The sequence below is a fragment of the Sylvia atricapilla genome, chromosome 28, assembly GCF_009819655.1.
Source record: "Sylvia atricapilla isolate bSylAtr1 chromosome 28, bSylAtr1.pri, whole genome shotgun sequence".
Classification (NCBI taxonomy): Eukaryota; Metazoa; Chordata; class Aves; order Passeriformes; family Sylviidae; genus Sylvia; species Sylvia atricapilla.
In genome coordinates this window covers 750,001-771,485 of record NC_089167.1, presented here as the reverse complement: position 1 = coordinate 771,485, position 21,485 = coordinate 750,001, and the positions used below count along the sequence as shown (strand labels likewise).

Below are 21,485 nucleotides of genomic sequence, written 5' to 3'. Positions count from 1 at the left end.
AATATCCCACACTTGGAGCCACGGGGAGCATCCGAGGGCTGTGAGGGAGCTCTGGGGAGCAGCTGGGAAGCAGAGGCTCTGGAAAAGCCTCTCCTTGTCCCTGACCTCTGTCACACCATCTCCTCTCCTGCCTGGGGGGGTTTGGGTTGTTCTGAAAAGCCCCAAATGTTGAGATGGTGCCCAGGATCTGCTTTGGGCGGATGCTGATTCAAACAAGACACGAGGAGAGGACACAATTGCTGCCTGAGCTGTGATTAGGGGATTAGGCAGGATTAGGAGCAGGTTTTCAGCACAGACCCCAACCTGGAGTGCTCAGAAATCCCTGCTCCCAGCTGCTCCTCTGACCCCACGGCTGCTCTCAGCCCCTCGCCGTGGATTCGTGTTTTTGCTGCTTTAATTCCATCCCACTCCAGCACTGCTGCACTCCCACCACCCAAACCCAACTTTGGGGAGTTGCTGAAGTGTCCCCACGTCCCCAAAGCCAGGAGCAGCTCCCCTGGGGGCTGCAGACACCTCGGGGTGCTGGGGACCCTCCTCCAGATGTTCCCAGCTCCCAATCCCACCGAGGCTCTGCCGCTGCTCCGGGTCAAACCTGGAATTTCCCCCCGGAGCTGTGGAGAAACGAGGCCATCAAAGGGCTGAGGGGAGGCGGTGACCAGCCCAGGAGACACTCAGCTCCTCACCCACACACGGGAGCAGCCAGAGGTGCCTCAGCTGGAGCAGGGCTCAGGAATGCAGGAATTGCCCGTGTCCGTGGGGGGATGAGGGTGGGCAGGTCAGGGCCACCAAGGCTGGGTCCTGCCATCACCTGAGCTGGAAAATCCATGAGCCTTGGGGAAGGAATCAGTTCATTAGGGATTTTTCCTGGCTGTGAGGGTGTGCAGGGGTGGGATGAATTCCCAGAGCAGCGGTGGCTGTCCCTGGATCCCTGGGAATGCCCAAGGCCGGGATGAGCCTGGAGCAGTGAGAAGTGTCCCTGCCCACGGCACTGGATGGGATTGAAGGTCCCTTCCCACCCAAACCACTCCAGGATCCTCCAGTTCCACGACTCTCCACGAAAGGAGCTGTGACACCACACTGCATCTATGCCCGCATTTATTTATACTGAACAGCTTTAAAAATACAGAATAAAATAGCTTTATCTACTATTATTCACAACATCTGGTCCAAATATTACATTTTTAAATATTTAGTTGTTTAATGAAGCAATGTTAGAAAAAAAAAAAAAAAGGAATAATAATTAAAAAAAAAACCTCCATAAAAGAATTACACATCTTGAAAAAAAAGAACAACAAAAAAAAGTCAAACAAACCCACCCCTCTCAAACTTTTGCTGTTGAACAAAAAAAAAAAAAGTTTTACAGCCAAAGTCAGTCACGAAAAGTCATGGAAAAAAACCCAAAATTTATCCCCACCGCCTAAGAACAGTCAATAGTTTGTTATGCCAGAGGTTGTTCTAAACAGACAAATACAAGGAGTTATTTGGATTGAATTATTTGGCAGCACGAGGATTGCCCAGGAAGGACAGAGGCCACCCTGGATGTCACTGCACAGCCACGGCCCCGAGGGAATTCCAGCCAGGAATTCCAGCCAGGAAGGCTTGGGGTGGCCCCAACACTGATCCCAACTGTCCCCCAGCCCTGGGGACTGTCCCCAGGGCACAGCCCAGCCCCGAGGGCTCCCCAAAAACCACAGAAACTGCACCGAGTGGGACTTTGCTGCAAAAAAATGAGTGACCCTCCCACTGCCCCCGCTTCAAAACAGAGAAAAAAAAAGAAAGGAAAAGGGAAAACAAACACAACAAAAAGCTGGTTTTGGTTGAAGAAGGCCACAGAGAAGCAAGGTGAAGGTGGTGCTGGTCTCACACAGGCATTTCACACATCAACCCAGCGGTTTTCAGGCAAGCACAGGCTGCTGAGGTGGGGTGGAGGCACCCAAGGCTCAGCAGACACCTGGGGTCTGCCAGCACGAGTGCCTGGAGTGCTGTTGGTACCCAAAATGACGGGATTTCCACACTTTTGGGGTGTAAATGACGGGTCACACTCACTGGTGCTCCTCAGGGCGCCACTGAGGGTTTTTTTTTTTTCTCCAATTCTGCCCCAGGAGCCCCGAGGACTCAGCAGGGAGGAACCAACAAAACCCTCCAGTTTTGGGGTTAGGAACACAGACATGGGTAAATAAAGTATACACAACCACTATAGATTCGTCAATGAAGAAATTCTACCATCACATGACATTGTCATGACACTCATACCACTCCCTCCCAGGAAAACCGCTGCCGTGATCCTGAGTGGAAATGTTATTTTTCTTAATATATGGAAATAAAATACTGCAATATTCATGTACAAACCAAGTTGTCATATTTCAAGTCAGTATTAAAAGGCAATAAAAGCAAATTTGGGGTTGAAAAGGTTGAGCTTTGTGAGGAAGGTACGTGGTGAAGTCCCTCCGATGTGACAATGTTAATCAGTCATAGCTGTCAGATACGAAATCTAAATTTCTATAGGCATAATTTGCAAGTATTTGCTTTAGAAAAACGTGTTTCAACATGTCAGCAAGAACCCTTAATTTAACCTAAAAAAAAAAAAATAAAAATTACAAGACAATATCAATTACAAAAATCCCGAGTTACTTCCTTTGTATACAACTGATACCATCTCTGATATGACAAAATGAGATTTCTACCATGAATATTTGCCCTTCCCTCTCGAAATCTGTTTGAATGTCTCATCACCTCTTCACTCTCCTTCCCTGGGTGGCTGGGGTTTGGCTGCTGGGAAGGGCAGGGAGGACAATCCAGACCTGTGCTGGCAGTCAGCTTACACACCTGCACACCCCCAGCACACACAGCTCGTAGTTAACGCTCCCCAAAACGTCACAGCACGGCACAGGCACAGGCACCCAGCTCCCCAAAATGTCACTGCAGCCACCTGGAAAAGTGGCTGGGAAAAGGGAAGGTGGGAGAAGGATCTGAAGGGATAAAGGAGCTCCTCTTCCCACCTAAGCCCAGCCCTTCCTGAACATGCAGGTGTCCTTCCTGAGCCTTTAACCGCTCACCCCGGGAAAATCTGGGATCCAAACTGACCCTAATTCCAGCTGCTAAGGCCAGGGCCCGACTGGGGGAGGCTGCTCTGCTCTGGGTTGGGGGGAATGGGCAGAAATCACAAAAAGAATTCAATCCAACAGGTAACTGGAGTGCACGTGCTTGGGGAGCGCTGAGAGGAAGGAGGGGAGGAGAGAGAAGAAGCCTGGGATTTGCTGGGAGATTTGGGAGCGTCTTGGGAATCCCCACTGAGAACTCACCCGGATTTCCCTCAGCAGGGTGAGACAAACTGCTCTACGCCTTCCTCTCTCTGCAGTCAGCTGGAAATTAAAAGCTTTTTCCTCCCTTCCTCCACTTTTACAAGTCAGCTTTGGCACTTGACATCCCCACAACCCCTCGGGTTGGTACAGCCACCAGAGGTGGGTTTTTGTTTTCCTTTTGGACGGGCATTTTGAACCCCTCCCCGTCTGCCACGCATCTTTGGTCGCACAGAAAGCTGGGGAATTCGGATGCTCCGTGCCACTGATCACAAGCCCCCTCACCCCAACGGGTGTGGGAAGCCAACAGCTTCCTGGAGAGGACACACTGAGAAATGAGCAAAAATGACTTTGTTTTTCACAGGCAAAACCAACCTCATCTACTACACGACGACTCTTCCGACCAGCCCTCGAGTCCAACTGACACCAAGACTGCAAACTACTGAAGGTTCCCCGAAGGAAGCGGGAACAAAGGCATGCTTGGGCACGGGGAAAGCGGGGTAAAACAGTTTCTGGGAACAGCCATGGCATGCTGAGAACGATACCCACGGAATCATTCCCACTCTACACTACTCAGCACTGATCCGTCTTGTCCTTGCCCTCCCCACCCCAACCCCTCCATGCTTCAATAACCCAGAACAAATTCCCCTGGGAGCAGACTCCGAGAAAACAGAGTCCCTGTGCTCCTGTCCAGTAGTCAAAACTTGGATAAATAGGTCAGGGGGTTACAGGAGCTACTGTTATGGTTTTCCAGGAATACAAAACGCAAGCACCGTAGAGCATTACTGGCCTTGAAATGACATCACACAACATTTCCCTGATGATCTCCACAGCTGAAAATGCTTTTTGGGGGCCACACTGAAGTCTAAAACTAACTTGCAATAGTAAGAACATTAAACAGGAATAAAACTGTTAATCATGAATGCATGATGAGCGTGAACACCCACATAACAGCAGAGCTGAGACTTCCAGGGAACAAAAAAAAAAACAAACCAAAAGAGATCTGAGTGGTGCCCTGATTGGACCCAATACCCGTGAACCCACCCGCTGGGTGAGGCTGGCAGGTGCAGTGTCTCTGCTGGCCCAAACCCCTTCCCAGTGGGAATCAGCCTCTGGAGAAGCCCCACAAAGAGGAGAAGAAAGAGCCTTGTGCAGAATCAGCAAAAAAACCCCCCAATAACCCCCTGCTCAGAGCCAGGCCAGGAGTGCATTTGGAGCACGTGGCTTTTCCCTGCAGGGAACAACTGTTAATTGCTTGGAGCTGCTCAGCTAATTAGCATTTCTGGCCAGGAAACACGGTGCTGGACACAGGCACTGAACTGAAACGCTGTCTGCAGGCCCTGTCTGAGTTCAGGTTTCCCATCCTGGAACATCCCAGCCTCGGCTGTCCCTGTAAGGAAATCCTGGACTCTGCTGGGAGAACCCCAGGCGGGGAAACAAACGTTCAAAACGGAGAAATGCTGTGAATAAAACAAGTGGCTGCTGCAGCACTGTGCCAGCAAAAGCCTGTCATGGTTTTTCCAAGGGCAAAGTTATTCCAGAAAGTTCCTGTCTGAGCGCTGGATGTGGCACTGAGATCACGGATCGTTCACAATTAAACTCTCATGATCTGCAGGCATCAGCTGAGCCCCGTTTCCAGGACACTGAGAACATGGAATGTGCAAATCACCGAGCAGCAGAACAGCCTCTGTGGCATTTGACATCATCAGAAGGAACTATTTTTTTCCTTTTCTCTCTCTTTTTTTTCCCTCTCCCTCTTTTCTCAAGGTTCAGCTTTCCTGGTGTAAGCAGGGCTTCAATAAAATCACCAGATAAATGAAGTATCTATGGCCTTTGACATGATCAGAAGGATTTATTTTTTCCTTTTCTCTCTTTTTCTTCCCCTCTCCCTCTTTTCTCAAGGTTCAGCTTTCCTGGTGTAAGCAGGGCTTCAATAAATCCCCAGATAAACAGAAGGTTTGCAGCAGCACCTCCACACCTCCACCTAAACCCATCTGAAACCAACAGATTTAGGTGCACGGCTCTTTGCAACATCATCCCAAAATCAGTGGGATTTGCCCCAGAGACACTGGACCTGGCTCCCACCACCCACAGCAGGAAAAGCTTTTTTTTTTTTCTTATTTTTCTTTTTTTTTTTTTTTTTTTTTTACTTTTTTTTTTTTTTTTTTTTTTAAATCCGTCTCAGCTCTGGTTCCAGGAATTTAAATGCAGATATACAAAACATATATTTTAATGCTTCTTAATCAGCAAGAAACTGCAAATACATCTTTTAACTACAACTAGATAATATGATTTCAGCTAAGGCTATACTGTAGCTTCTGAGTCTTCGTCTGAACTCCTGCAGTTACTGCTTTTCCTGAAGCCCTTCCACGTGTAGCCCATGAAGGTGGGGCTGATGGGCAGGAAGCTGAAACATCTGTATTTTTTAATGAAGTTCATGCCAAAAGGCAGATCATATGTTTCCATGCCCTCCAGGGATTTGCTTCCCTTACCAACCCCTTTCTTCCATTTCCGTATTCCCCTTTCTTCAGGGCTTCCTAGAAGGCAAAATAAAAGGAGAAGAATGTATATATATATATATTCACGGGTATCTTTATATGAATACACAGGCCTAAAGCAGAACCTGAAAGAAGAAAATAAAACCATCAAGGCTCAGCCACCAAGTTCAACAAAGCTCTGGAAGGATCTTCAAAAAGGGAAAAACACATGATCTGTTTTATTTTGTAACTGGAAGTCAAGGCTCATTTTTCCTCATGAATGGAAAAGCAGGTCTGGAGCTCAAACCCAGTTTGACTCTGTCTCCTGGAGACTGGTTTGGTTTGTGTCAGCTCTTTTAGGTGTTTAACAGGACAGAATTTTAACCTGGGGAGAACTCCAGGTGTTCTCAGGGGAAGGGAGGATGAATTTTAACCCAGGAATGATTCCAGGTATTCTCAAGGGAAGGATTCCAGGTGTTCTCAGGGGAAAGGAGGATGAATTTTAACCTGGGCAGCACTCCAGGTGTTCTCAGGGCAAGGCAGGACGGATTTTAACCCAGGAGAGACTCCAGGTGTTCTCAGGGGAAGAGAGGATGGATTTTAACCCAGGGAGGGCTCCAGGTATTCTCAAGGGAAGGATTCCAGGTGTTCTCAGGGGAAGGGAGGATGGATTTTAACCCAGGGAGGATTCCAGGTGTTCTCAGGGGAAGGATTCCAGGTGTTCTCAGGGGAAGGATTCCAGGTGTTCTCAGGGGAAGGGAGGATGGATTTGAACCTGGAGAGGATTCCAGGTGTTCTCAGGGGAAAGGAGGATGGATTTGAACCCAGGGAGGATTCCAGGTGTTCTCAGGTCAAGGGAGGGCAGGTGCCAGGACTCTGGTCCTGGTGTGAAAACAGCCAGCCACAAAAGCAGGGACCTCCTGCTCCTGCTCCTGCAGGGAATGCTGCCTTTCCCCCGGGAAAGGAGGGCTCAGGGCTCACCTGGGATGGTGTTGTCCAGGACGAAGGCGACGCAGCCGCCGACGAACATGGCTGTGGTGAGCAGGACGTTCAGCACCTGATCAATGCCCGTGATTCCTGCAGCAACAGGGAAAACCAGCTGGGGTCTTTGAGCATCCACACCCTGCTGATTCACACCCAGGACACTTGTTCCTGGAGTTCACAGCGAGGGGTTTGCTCAAAAAGGGCTCTGGAAGCCATGTGGGGGTTGGTGGAGGAGAATTTCCCCCAGGGGAAGTGGTGTCCCACCACCACGGGACAATGTTCCCCAAAAGGCAACTTCAGGGAAGCTGCTCACAAAAATGTCACAAAACACCATTTTAGTTCCTACTGCAGACACGACTAATCTGAGCTAAGCAGAAAACCATGAAATGGAAAAGAGAAATGTTCAGACTGTGAAATTGTGGGGAATAAAATTATTAGTTGTATAAATCTTTACTTTTTAAAGGGGCAAGAAGTCCCAGCCCCAGTTATGAAAGAACACTGCATTAATCACATAAAGCTTGAAGGGTTTGCTTTTCTAACCACTTACAGCAGGACAGATATGCCCTTAAATCCTGGTCTGAAGGCATAGTGGAGAGAAAAGTCAGTTAATATTTTGTTTTAAAAAAAAACCAACCCAAATAAACCCAAAGCAGTGAAATACTTCCTTTGAGTCCATTTCTGGTGTCACACCAGCATCACCACTGCTGAGGGTAACATTAAACCAGAAAACCTTCCCAGTGAACTCCTCAAAGCTACAACTCAATTAAACAATCTGCAAAGGAATTCACTAAAATCCAAATTCACACTCAGAACACGCCTGAGTGACAAAAAGTTTCAACTCCCAAACAATTCCCCACCTTCCAAACTCTGCCTTGGTGTTTTCCCCTTAAATCTTTCAACATCATTTACAGCTCACATTCACCCGTTCAGTTTTTCTTTCAGCCCAGCTGGTAAATTATTCCTTCTACTGCTCTGCAGTGCACCCAGAGAGAGCAGGAAAGCTCCAGCTGTGTCCCACTGCAACATTCCCTGCAGGTCTCAACCTCCCAATGAATTTTCCTGTGAATACACAGAGCTTGTCTGGACCTACAGCCTTTACTGCCTGCATCATTTGGGGTTCTTTCTCTATAATTTGGGGTTCCTCTTATCGACCCTCTGCACTACTCCATGGCTGGATTTTCCACCTGAGCACAAGGCACAAGTGCTGATGTGAAGGAGCAGGAACACCTACCTGTGACCAGGGGGTTCTGTTTGAGATAGCTGGGGAGCACGAGCCCGAAGAAAATGGAAAATCCCAGAACAAAGAGATTCCGAGAAGAATTCAGGTCGATGAACTGGAGGTTTGACAGACCCACGGCTGTGATCATCCCTACACACAAAAAAAACCCCAAGGACCAGCTTTTAGACAGGTCTTTTCAAAAAAAAAAGAGCAAAATCCTTAAGAAAAGCAGAGAGGAGCACAAAGCCTCCTTACCAAAGAGGGTGCAGAAGAGAGCCCCCAGCACGGGGTCGGGCAGCGAGGCGAAGAGCGCGCTGAACTTGCCCACCATGCCCAGCAGCAGCATGAAGGCTGCCCCATACTGGATCACCCTGCGGCTGCCAACCTGCAGGGAAAACAGCACAGGACACTGGGTGAGCTCTGCACTCAGCCCAGCCCCACATCTGGAGTATTATTTAAATTTTCAGTTTAAATTTGAGCTCCATCCCAGCTCCTGCAGAGGTTTTGTTTTGAACTTGCCCAGCAGCAGCATGAAGGCTGCCCCATACTGGATCACCCTGCGGCTGCCAACCTGCAGGGAAAACAGCACAGGACACTGGGTGAGCTCTGCACTCAGCCCAGCCCCACATCTGGAGTATTATTTAAATTTTCAGTTTGAATTTGAGCTCGATCCCAGCTCCCGCACAGGTTTCACTTTGAACTTGCTCAGCAGCAGCATGAAGGCTGCTAAATACTGGATCACCCTGCAGCTGCCAACCTGCAGGGAAAACACCCCAGGACACTGGGTGAGCTCTGCACAAAGCCCAGCCCCACATCTGGAGTATTATTTAAATTTTCAGTTTGAATTTGAGCTCGATCCCAGCTCCTGCAGAGGTTTTGTTCTGGTGCTGGAGGGCTCGGCTGAGCCACAGCTGCTCTGAGCCAAGCTCAGCCCTGGGGCTGGGCAGCACCAGACCAGCCCTAAAACCACCTGGAACTGCCAAGATCACCAGGAAATGTGGTGAAACCCAGCCACGAGAGAGAGAACAAAACAGGCAAATCACACCGAGGAGAGATGGCAAATGGAAAAAATGAAATAAATTCTGTGTGTTGCTGCCCTTGGACATGGGAATTGGACAGTTACCGGGTGATGGGAAGGAGGCACAGGATTTTTAGACTTAGATTAGAGGCTGGTTTTGTGACATCCTCAGAGAGCAGGGCTGAATGCAAATCAGGGCTGTGCCAGCACTGAAACCAAGGGCCTGCACTTCCTTCCCAGTTTTATTTTAAGCATTCAAAACTCAAGTGGTTCTCTGTGGTGCAGGGGTACTGGATAAACCTGAACAGCTGGTACTTCAACACTCTTCTACTGACAGAAGAGGTGCCCCAGGGACAACAAAAAACTCTTTTACATTAAGGAGGTTTCTAGAAAAGCCCTTTGCAGGTGCCCGGGTACAGAGCATCAGGGCTCAAAAAGGAAATATTCATTTGTTCATCATGTGTGACTGAGCTGAATGAGTGAAATGAGGAGCAACAGATCCAAGAGGCCTGAGGAGGGGAAAAGTCCTTCCTTCCCCAACATTCCTCACTGCTGAGCTCCAGGTGAGCTCCTTCCCCTGCCAACAGAAGCTGCACCATGAACTGGAATTACAACAGAATTTAGCTGGCACCTTTCTCTACTCTTTATAAAGATATTCATTTCTGCAGGGCCACTGAGATCTTGCCCTACAATTCTCTCTTCCTGTCAGAAACAGGCAAATTCTTTGAAAACCTGTTCGATGGTGACATTTATTTATGCAAACAAATTAAGCTCCTCTGGAAAGCTACTGAAAACATCCCAGGCAGCATTTAGCTCAGGCTCTGTGTTTATTCCCAGCACTTACATTTACAGTGATTATTTTGGAGTGATTATTACAGTGATTATTTTGAATCACATGGTACCTGGTGCCTCCATTTCAGCATCAGCACTATGGCAAGAGCTGCTTTAGCCCCAGCTAATCAGAGTTAATTGATCTTCCTCTCATCAAGTAAAACACACGTTGGCTCCAAGGCTTTGCAGCACCTCCACTGAGCTGGATTTAAATTCTAAGTGTGATTACACACCCATTTCAGGGGAGGGAAATGCCTTGGGTTCAGCAGGGCAATGCAACACTGAGGATTTCCCCTCCCAAATCAACAGCAGAGCATCTCTGTGCCAAAATCCTCTCTGAAGCTGAAAAACTCTGGAGTTTTGGGGAATGACTGTGTTTCAGGCAGGGGAACAAGAGCAAAGGCTGTGGCAGGGCCACTCTGGGCACAGCTGCCACTTCAACTTTCCACTGCTCCAGCACGAAATGCACACTCATCTCTGTGGGCTGCTCATGACAAAAGTGCTGTGAATTCATCTCAACCCCCACGAAGTAACAAGAGAAAGGGAGCAGAACAGAATGAACCTTTCTTTAAGGGTTTGTTTTTTTCCTGACCAGAACTTCTCCTAGGAGATTTGTGTCGGCAGCTGGATGGCGACTGGTACAGACAGCAGATGGTGCTGTTAGTGTTGAATTGCACCCCGAAGCCAGCAGAATCACCCTTTGTGCAGCACAAGGGATGGCTGAGGACAAATAGATCATTTATTTGGGGTCAGGCCATGAGGATGAGTTGCTGCAGGTGGAGGACAGGCATTTTCTATCCTTGTATGAAGGATTTATGGTCCCCACGTTAAACACCCAAAAAGATGGATCTATTTACAACATAAATCACTCTCAGCAAGGTTAAATGAACAGTATCAGGCAGATCTCTGTGCAGCCCAAGGCCTCCCAGCTCATCCAGCCCCACACGTGAGCAAAGGAACTCCTCACACACTCACATTTTGTGGAGCACCATCACAGGAAATACATAAACCCCTAAGCCTTGAACCCCAGCATCTGGGGGGCATTTAACTCTGAAATGACCCTGACTGCAGCCCCTGTGCCAGCACAGATGCAGATAAAGCCCAAGCACCTCACGTTGCATGTTTGAGGCACTAAAAAGTCACTTCCTAGTGATGCTTTCAGAGCCAAGACACCCAAAAGGCACCAATTTCTCCACAGTTTACAGTGTTTATGCCTCAATTCAAACCACCCCAGAGCACTGGAATGTTGCCTGGCTTTTCCAAGAGTCAGTTTATGCAGCAGCATCTGCTTTATGGGGATCCCAACTGCCTTTTACTCTGAATAAAAGGATTTTTGAGGTCTTGATGTACAATAGTACATTTCCCTCAAACAAGAGCTGGTACAGACAGTCAGGTACACTCAGAATGATCTGGGAAATACTGTCTGCACAGGAATGGAGCAGAATGGTCTCCTGGAAGAGGATTAGGAACGTAAGGAATACTCAAGCCTCTGAGGGCTCACAGCAAAGCACTTCACCTTTGTGATACCCAGGACTCCAATGTTGGGGCTGGAAGAGGTGGATCCATTCCCTGTCCCAAACACTCCATCCAGAACACAGGAGAGACCCTCGATGAAAATCCCCCTGGAAATCCCAAACAGAACACAAGAGTCACATTGGGACAGGAACACATTCACCAGGAGGGTTTCATGGCATGTTTCATCATGGAATTACTGTAACTTGTGCTCCAAGCTAAAACACACTGGAGTTCTGTTTCCTGAGTCTTAGACCCCCACATTCCTAAACTGAGGAAATTATATTAAAAAATTCAAATAAAAGTTCAGAGCTGCTCTTTGTTTCTAAACTGCATTCCAGGTGATTTTGGCAACCCCAATTCCAGAACCAGTTCAGAGTTCTATCCCCATGGAAATTGTGCTATTAATTTCCACAGACTCCAGCAGGAATAGGAGCATTTGAATAGGGATTCAAATGCTCCAAAATAATCCAAGATGACAGTTCCATCATGGATTTCAGACCCTTGGTCGCTGTGTCTGAGCGAGCCGTAACATTTCACCTCAGAGCACATTCTTATCTCATCCCAAAGGGGGGTAAAAAAGTAAAAACCCAAATACTGGGGTTTTCCCAATACTGGCAGTACTTCTGGCTTGGACAAACCTGTTGATGGCATGGATGGGTGGAGGAGGAGCACAGGAGAGCCTGGCACAGGCGTAGTAGTCCCCGATGGACTCGATGATGCTGGCGACGACGGCGCTCAGCATCCCGATGACCCCGGCGGCAGAGATGGTGGGCAGGCCCCACTGAACTGTGGACAGAGGGAAACTGAAACCTCCCCTGCCCCAGGAAACAGCCTGGGCATCAAAACAAACAGAATTCTGAAGGAAACGTGGAATGGTTTGGGTTGGGAAGGGATTTTTATGATCATTGAGTCCAGTTGTTCCCTCAGCCCTGCCCCTGCCCAGCCACATCCCCAGTGCTGCTAAATCCCCCCAGGGCTGGGCACAGCATCCCTGTGCAGGGCTGGGCAGCCCTTCTGGGGAAAAAATACTCCCCAATATCCACCCTGAGCCTCCCCTGGCACAGCCTGAGGCCGTTCCCTCTGCTCCTGTCCCCGTGCCCTGGGATAAGATCCCAAATCCCACCCGGCTGCTCCCTCCTGTCAGGGAGTTGTGCAGAGTCTGAAGGTCTCCTCTGATACCCCTTTTCTCCCTCTGATACCCCTTTTCTCCCTCTGATACCCCCTTTTCTCCCTCTGATACCCCCTTTTCTCCCTCTGATACCCCCTTTTCTCCCTCTGATACCCCCTTTTCTCCCTCTGAGCCCCTTTCCCAGCTTCCCCAGCCACTCCTGGGGGCTGCAGCCCTTCCCTGGGGGCTCTGTTCCCTTCCCTGGACATGCTCCAGCTCCTCCATGGCCTTGTCCTGAGGGACCAGAAGTGACCCTGAGATTGGGGCTCTCCAGTGGCCAGCACTGCCCTGGGCAGTATTTATCTTTGATGGGAACAACAAACTCCCTTCACTCTAACACAGTCTGGCAAGTTCAAGGAGATGAAAGGAGCACAGGAAAAACGGCCAAACCAACTGCTTTGATCACACTTGGAAAAATCCCAGAGAATCACAAAACCCCACTAAAAAAAAATTTCTTCTCCTGTTTAGGAATCAGGAATTTGAGCTACAGCTTGTGAGAAAACAGTTCTGGCCAGTGAGGAAAATGCCACTTAATTATCATTGCTCCAAAAACTCACTTTGGTCACAAATTTACTCTACCAAAGAGGATGGCAACAACCAGCTCTGATCACTGCACAAACACCTCCCAGCTCCAAATTTTTGTAGTAGAGAAAATAAGATTAATTTAAGCCTGTAGAAAAGCCTGGCAGGTTTTCCACAGCAATTGCCTTGATGCTTTTATCTCTTTGAAATAGATGAGTCTCCTGCAACAAAGGGATCTTCAGTCACACGAGAGTGAATGAACCTCACAAATAAGAAAGGGCTGATCAGGGTGGAGAAGTTCTCCTCCTCTTCTTTCTCAAAAGCTTCTATTCTTCATCTCCTGCTTTAGAAGTGGTTTCTTTCAAGAACCAAAGCACATGGAAAACCACAACGAAGCTGCCTCATCACAGTGTGGTGCTACAGCTGATAATTCCTATGATTCCACTCTAAAAGAATATTATTCTCTAATTACCCTGTAAATTTCTGAAGGGTGAACCAGTTGTGCAATCTCATGCCATAAACCCAGCCTTCAACAGCTTTAAACTCCGAGGTGGCTAACATAAAAATACATCCAAAGCATCCAAAACGTTGCGTAAAGTGTTTGGTGCTCTCCTGTAAATAGTTTCATTGCCCTCTGATAAGCAGGGCCTGGCATTCTCTGACTTGCCAGCTCCAGCAGTGCCTTGGCAAGTCGGGGCATTCTTCTGCCAGGAACAGTTGTGCTCGTTCAGGAATGGGTGTGTTTGGGGCAGGGAGGGGCAGCAAGCTGGGACAAACTCCCCACAAAAGGGATTCTTTAGACAATGAGAGTCAGTGACTTCAACAGAGCTGTAAAAACCTGTCCTTGTCATTGTGTAAGATTTACAGGATTGTCAAGGACTGATAAATCAGCCAGTCCTTGGATTTCCACATTATAGGAACAGTCACTTGTTATGGGAAGAGTCACTCAGATAAATCCTGGGAACTGCAGTTTCAGACCCTTAAGGTACCAACTGAAGAGGAAAACAAGGAAAAAACCATCAGCCCCACCCAGCAAGTCATGAGAGTGGTGTGTGTTAGAATTGTGGAATGGTCTTGGATTGGGAAGGACCCTCCAGAGTCCCATCCCTGCCATGAGCAGGGACCCCTTCCACTGTCCCAGGCTGCTCCAAGCCCTGGAACACTCCCAGGGACCTGGATTGGGAAGGACCCTCCAGAGTCCCATGGCAGGGATCCCTTCCACTGTCCCAGGCTGCTCCAAAACCCTGCTCAGCCTGGCCTGGGACACTCCCAGGGACCTGGATTGGAAAGGACCCTCCAGAGTCCCAGCCCTGCCATGGGCAGAGATCCCCTTCCACTGTCCCAGGCTGCTCCAAGCCCTGGAACACTCCCAGGGACCTGGATTGGAAAGGACCCTCCAGAGTCCCATCCCTGCCGTGGGCAGAGATCCCCTTCCACTGTCCCAGGCTGCTCCCAAACCCTGGAACACTCCCAGGGACCTGGATTGGGAAGGACCCTCCAGAGTCCCATCCCTGCCATGAGCAGGGACCCCTGCCACTGTCCCAGGCTGCTCCAAGCCCTGGAACACTCCCAGGGACCTGGATTAGGAAGGACCCTCCAGAGTCCCATCCCCACTGTCCCAAGCTGTTCCTGGCCTGGAACACTCCCAAGGACAGATCATCCACCACCCAGGAGTTACGAAATGTGCCACAGAGAGCCAGCAGAGCTTCTGGAAGAAGAGGAACGGCCCTCCCGGGGAGCAGGGACACTTACAGGGGTAGGGCACCTTGAACCAGGGGGCCACCAGCAGCACGCCGCGGCGCGCGTCCGTGCGCGCGTAGAAGCCGTACTTGGAGCTGTCCGGGGGGAACACGTCTGTCACTGTGAAGATGAAGCACAGCAGCCACGACACCAGGATGGCCAGGATGATCTGGGGGAGAGGAGCAGAGAGGCAGAGGAGCTGAGAAATGGACTCTGGGTTCTTGTTTTTTGGGGTTGTGCTGTGGCTGTGAGTGTGAGCGGGAGGGAATCAACATCCCTCGCCCTTTGGAAGGGCTCTTACAAAATCCTTGGAATCAGGGCAAATCCCTTCTCCTCCTAACCAGGAAGGTCTCCAAATGGGCACTTTTATCAAACTGGGGGATTGGCCCCCGTTTTACCACGGGAGTAAAGAGCAGCCTTTCACCAGGGCTCAGGGGAATTTGTGGAGGTGAAAGGAGACGATAACGATCTGATATCAGCACTTCCGAGGGCTCGGTTTAGGCTCTCCTTGTGCACACAACCATCCCTTCTTCTCCACCCTTCCCTCCCCTCCCGGGTCTCCACCACTCCAGCAGCTCCTCAGCAGAGCTGCACACCAGAGTGGCCACAAAATCAGAATATTTCCTGTGGCCAATGAGCCGCCACGTTTCCAATAAATCCATTTAGGCTTTTATCTCATCTTTGTGAGTGTTCTGTTGTTAAGAAAAATCAAAACCAAGAAAAAAAAATATCTGAAACAGAAATGATTTTTTTTTTTGCATAAGTAAGAACAAGTTCAACGACTTACAGGGAACATCTTGAAAAGCTGCAGCCTGTATGCTGTCCATCCTTTCTTGGATTTATAGATGGGCAAGGGGAATTTGACATTTCTGGCATACTGAGAAAACAACAATACTAGGAAAATAGTCCTGAGGGAAAAAAAAGGAGGAGGGTGGGACAAGAGAGAAATGTCATTAGCACCAATATATGATAAATTCTTCTCAGCACAAACCTCTTCAAACCCTCTGGATGCAGAACATAAATGCAGATTTTCAATTTAAATTGAAAACAGAAATCCGAATCTTAAGTGAATCTGAATTCTAAAGTGCTGCAAAACTCAGCAGCTGCAGGCAGGTAAAATGAACAGGAACAGGCCCAGACTGAAGGAAGATTTTCAGTTAAATTCCTGTGCTGCCCCTTCTTTCCTCCCAACTCCACCTGTGATCCAGGTGCTCTGGATAAGCACAAAACCTGCTGCCAGCAACTGGGAAGAAACAGGAGAGCTGGAGGCCTGAATACAGTCATTTTACATTTCAAAATTGCATGAAACTCCAAGCACCTGAAACATTTCGTCAGGGAAATTTTTCTGTTCTTCAGAATCCCTTTTTTTCAGTATGAATCTTCCATTAAATAGCTGCAAATGAAGCAGAATGCAGCCAGACCCCCAAGATCTGCTGCTAGTGCAATTCATCAGCATCAGATTTCTCAATTACTATCTCCTCCCCCCAATGAAACTGCCAAGCTCCTCTAGACATTGAAAATTAATTTTTACAGCTAAAATGCACTGAAAAATCAGAGGCCAGTGCACGTTGCTCATTCTGAACAAGCCAAGCCAGCTCTGAAGGGGCCTCCAAAGACTGAAGCTGTCTGAAGAAGCAAAGCTCTACTGAAATCTGAGATGATGTTTTATCAGCTGACTTGAAAAATAAAAAGAGGATTTTCAGCCTCTCTCCTGTTCTGTCCCAGATCAGACACAAACCAGTTTCCTCTCCCTCAGTCTCCAAGGAGGGGCATTTAGAGCCCTCCCTGCTCCGGAGGAAAGCAAACAGCAGCACATCTTTTCCATGCAGGAAACCCCAAATCTCCCCCAAAAATCCACCATGGGAAGATGGGCTCCACTCCCTTGCACACATGAGAACAGGGAGCTTTAGGCTTTATTTAGTACAGAGTTGTAAATAAATATAAAAAAAATATAATATTCTATTATTGCAAGGAATTTTCTACTGGCTGCATGGCAGAGGGGCTGTGAAACAGCACCAAATCCTTGGATGCCTCAGGAAAATTTGGATAAACAGGCAAAGCCCAACTCAGGAATAATTCCCCTTTTTACAAATCACAATGCAAAGTGTCTTATGGAATAAAGCACCCATGGGACAAGTCAAGTCAGGAAGGTGTTTGGGAAATTGGGAATCCTGTCCAACACAGACAAGCACCTGCAGGTCCCAGAGGCCCCCAGCTGATTCTGCAGGGTCAGGGAGAAATCCAGGACCTTGATCTCATTGGAACAGCCAGGAGCCACATCTCCCAGAGCTGCAGTCACTTTTGAGTGCCTCCTCACAGCTAGGGAGCTGTTTTCAACAATCCAGTGCACACATTTTTTGCATGGCAGAAGCCAGGAATACTTTATTGACTGGGTAATATTCAAATCCCGTTCCTGAATTGATTTATCTTTTTTTTTTTTTCCATCTGCAAAAATGTCAACTTTAATTACATGTTTCCATGTCCAATTCAAAGATCTGCTTGATTCATTTAATGTTAGTCCCAACTTGTACAGAATTTGTTTTACAGGCAAATAAAACGTTCCTTTGGATCAGCTGCTTAATAGAATAGAATCACAAAAATACTCGTGATGCCAACATCCAAGATAAAAGAGAATTAAAGAGCCCTTTTAATCATAAGCTGCACTTACAGAATACTTTACATGTTGAAAGCACAGTGCAAACAGATTAGTGAGATCACAATCTGATCTCATCAAGGCATTCCTCCTGCTCCCAGAGCCAGCACAGTCGGGTGCTGCACATGGAACACAGCAACTGCTTCAGCCCCTAAAATGGGCTGTCCAGCCTGATTTGGCTGCTTACCACACGGGGAGCCTTTTGTCTTTCTTCATCTCATTTTCCTCACTTACTCCTTCTCAATTCTTTCGTTTCCCTGTCCCTAAAGCTGATGGCACAGATCCAGGCCCTGAAATTCCTTTTACAGTGTTTTTTGTGGCCCTTGACAGGAATCTCTCTGCTCGTGGCTCAGCCACTGATGGTGTTTGTGGCAATACTTGTGCCCTCTGGTCATCACACAACTGGATTTCTCTTGGGCACAGGTACCAGTGGCAGTGGGACCAGCACCACCAGTGGTATTAACCTGCTGCTGCAGCAGAGGAAACAGGCAATGCCAGCCCAGAAATACAAATTGTTCACCGTGTTTCATCTCTCTGGTGTTCTGTTAAATCATCTTTTCTACAGCACTGAACTCCACCCAGCCAATGGCTCCTAGGTCAACTCCTGTTTTATATAATTCTGCTCTCCACACCTCATTTTTGGCCACTGTCCTTTCCTCTCTCCTCCAGTTCACGTTGTCATGGAATGGTTTGGGTTGGAAGGACCCTTAAAGCCCATCCAGTTCCATGGACACCAGGGACACCTTCACCACCCCAGGCAGCTCCAAACCCCATCCAACCTGACCTTGGGCACTTCCAGGGATCCAGGGGCACCCACAGCTGCTCTGTGGATTTCTCCCAAGAAATCCTTTCTCTGAAGGATTTCTTCCCAAGAAAAAGCTCCTTCAGGCAACTCCCCTGAGCTGCTGCTGCCCTTATTGCTACACTTCCACATAAGCTGACCTTGTCTAGGCTCAGCCAGGCTCCTGCTCATGGCGTTTCCCCACCTTGGGGAGCTGAGCACCTCCAGCTTTGCCCCCAGTCACCCCAAATTCTGCCTCCCCAGCAGGGAGCTGGGGGGTACTACCAGCATGGCGATGCCCCAGTGCTTGCCAGCTCTCTCCCCAGCAGCCTGGAAGCCCGAGAGGCCGATGAGGGCCACGGTGGGGTGATGGTCAGGGCCCAATGTAGTGCAGCAGAGCCCCGGGCAGCCCCAGCAGCCCGATGACCACCTCGATCAGCGAGGACATGATGATGGCACCTTGGATCTGAACACACAACAGAGCAGAGAGGCAGTTCAGTCCCATCCGGCAGGCAAAGCCAATTTTTGTTTTTCTGCTCTGGATTACAAACTGCAGTTAAAAAGAATTCAGTGACACAGAAGAACTCAGCAAAATTTTTTTTTTTTTTTTTTTTTTCAGCAAAAAACAGCTCATTATGTTTAAGTGACTTATTGCTTTAAGCATAACACTTATGGTTTTCTCCACAAAACTATTACACAACAGACCAGTGGGCCAGTCTGGAAGCTGTGTGGAAAGCACATCACACTGTCAGACAGGAGACCTGGGGTCCAGGCTAACCTTTAAGCTCTCAGATCGAACGGCAAGGGTTGGTGCGCCACGAGGTGATGCTCCTAGCTCCTAGGGGCAGAGTGTGTGCTGCATTGGTCACAAGTGCTCCTTAGAAGCTGGATTAGAGCAGCGTTGTGGTCTCAGGAGACTGTCAGCCCTCTTGGCTGCAGGGCTCTTGGCAGGATGTAGCTATGGTTTGAACATGGGGAAGAGAGAGGGGTTGTTTTTAATTAAGAAAAAGTTGGCAGCCCAAAGCAACGGGATGGGAGATCAATTCCATGACACACGCCTTCATTTGGACTACTCTACCTGCCACCCTGGCGTGGCACAGCCCTCAGCCTGCCCTGCAGGGCACCATGACTTCACAATGCAGTGCTGCCAGTGGAGGAGGAGTTCCAGGCATTTCACAAGTCTCTTGGGAGAATCGACCTCTTATCACAAGAGTCTCCAACTTAAGACACTTGGGAACAAACCAGATTTCCTAACTGCGGATTCACCTTCCAGGGGCCAGCCCCACTGCACAGGGACAGCAGACAAGAGGCCTGGCAGCAGCTTAACTGATGCCAGTGAGCACAAATCAAAGTTACAAGAAGAGTTTTCATCTCACTTGAGCATTTGACTGCACGTCTGGTAACTAACTCCTGGTATTTGCTGTGCAGCAATGAACGGGTGGAAAAGACAAAGACTTCCATGAAATGAGTAAAGGGATATATTCAAATGGAGATTGCAGTGAAACAAGAAATTACCAACTTAAAGACAAGAACACACAGATGATTAAGTGAGAAACTTAACTGGAAGTGGAGAGAGTGAGAGCTAAAGGCAATTCCCACATTACCTCTCGTATCCGGGGGTACCAGATGTGCTCCGTGTGCAGCAGCTCTGCTGTTCCGTTTGTAACTGTTGTATCTTGCAGAAGGGGGGAAAAAAACCACACAGGGATTTATTCCCCAGCCACTCTGCCACCATTCCACACAAAACCAACCCCTCAGTCTGACAAATGAGCCCCGACTCACACAGAGAGGAAGTTCTAGTACAAATGAAGTGATGCCAGGCTCACCTTCCCCAAGAGCCAACCCCTCACCTCACTCTCTGCTCCAAAGTGGGGAAAAAAGCCCTGACTTCACACAGAAAGGTCAGTCAGGAATTGTCTCCACTCCAATGGAGAATTACCCAGGAATCACAGACTCCAGTGCCTGCTGTTCCCCAGCTGAGGTCACTCACTGAGGTGACACGTGGGGACAGTCCCACCTGGCAGCTCCCAAAGGGCTCAGGAGGAAGATGCAGCAAAGCTCTTATTGAAAATTGGAGTGCTGGGGAAAATTGCTTTGTCACCCAGAGTTATCAGACAGTTTCTTTCAAGAAGCTGGGTATTAATCACATCTTGAATGTGAGATGTTAGCAGAGATGTATAAACACACAAATATAAGAAATTCAATTACCCTGGGAAGAGTTTTAGTCAGGAGTGAGCAGCCTTTGCTGCTGCTCTCCACTATCCACAGCCTTGGTACTGAATAAATACCCCCTACTGAACAGAAAACTGCCAGAGTAATTTCCCCCTTCCAATCCAATCCAATCCATTCCAATCCAATCCAAATGCTCCCATCCCAACCAGAATCTTTTCCCTATGAAGCTCAAACCTTCCAGGATGACGACATCAGCAGAGGAAGAGTGAAAAAGAACATCCAAATCTTGTCAAAACCTGTCAGGTATGACTTAAACAAGGGAAAAGCCTGGTCTGGAGGTGATGCTGCACATTGCTGAAACTCCCTCCTACTCACAACTTCAAAGGATTCAGTTGGACTTGCTATTTCCAAATATTTGGAACATTACGGGAAGGAATGTTAATGGAATGTAAATGGAACAGAAGAATTACTTTATGCCATGTTACATTGCTTTTGTCAACGTTTTTTTATTTAAAAAAAATCCTCAGAAACAGAACTCCACAAGGACATTTTTAGGAATCTTCTTCTGTGGCTCAGTACTTGAACACTCTAAAGAGTCTTTCCATATTCCCTGCTCATTACTCCCAGATTTTATATCAGAAACTCTGGCAGCTGCACTCCACGTGACCTGGGCCATTTGTCACTTAAACCTGACCAAGGATAAACAACAATTACCTGTGTTATTGCACTTCCACTTCTCCAGAGAGAGAATTGCTCTGGCAGGTGCTAAGAAAGCAAAAGCACTGGCTTGGAACAGGGGTAACCTGGTGGAAAGGGAGACAAGAGATGGTGACATTCTGTGGGGTCACTGCAGTGGGTGGGCATTCAAACCACCCTTTACTGAGTTATAAAGCTGGGAAATAGAAGGATTTCTCAAAAAAAAAACCCAAAACAAAAAAACCCGCCAAAATGCCCCCAAAACACCAAAACAAAACAAAATAACCAAAAAACAAACAAACAAAAAAAACACCCACCCCAAAAAACCCCACAAAAAAATCCAAAAAAACCCCAAAACAACAAAAACCCCAAAACAGTCAGAGAAATACAAAGACTTCCCAAACCAAAGA

At 48.2% G+C, this 21,485-nt stretch overlaps 1 protein-coding gene across 1 annotated transcript in view; it reads right to left on the bottom strand.

Moving 5' to 3' along the window:
- Positions 1 to 1,078: 1,078 nt before the first annotated feature.
- SLC23A2 (solute carrier family 23 member 2) overlaps positions 1,079 to 21,485 on the bottom strand; it is a 52,407-nt gene continuing 32,000 nt past the window's right edge. The window contains 12 exon segments of the mRNA XM_066337249.1: positions 1,079 to 5,836; positions 6,758 to 6,853; positions 7,992 to 8,129; positions 8,235 to 8,364; positions 11,345 to 11,450; positions 11,982 to 12,129; positions 14,786 to 14,942; positions 15,561 to 15,681; positions 18,494 to 18,583; positions 18,585 to 18,673; positions 19,812 to 19,882; positions 21,094 to 21,182. Of these exon segments, the coding sequence (XP_066193346.1) occupies positions 5,604 to 5,836; positions 6,758 to 6,853; positions 7,992 to 8,129; positions 8,235 to 8,364; positions 11,345 to 11,450; positions 11,982 to 12,129; positions 14,786 to 14,942; positions 15,561 to 15,681; positions 18,494 to 18,583; positions 18,585 to 18,673; positions 19,812 to 19,882; positions 21,094 to 21,182 (1,468 nt within the window). The 3' untranslated portion in view covers positions 1,079 to 5,603.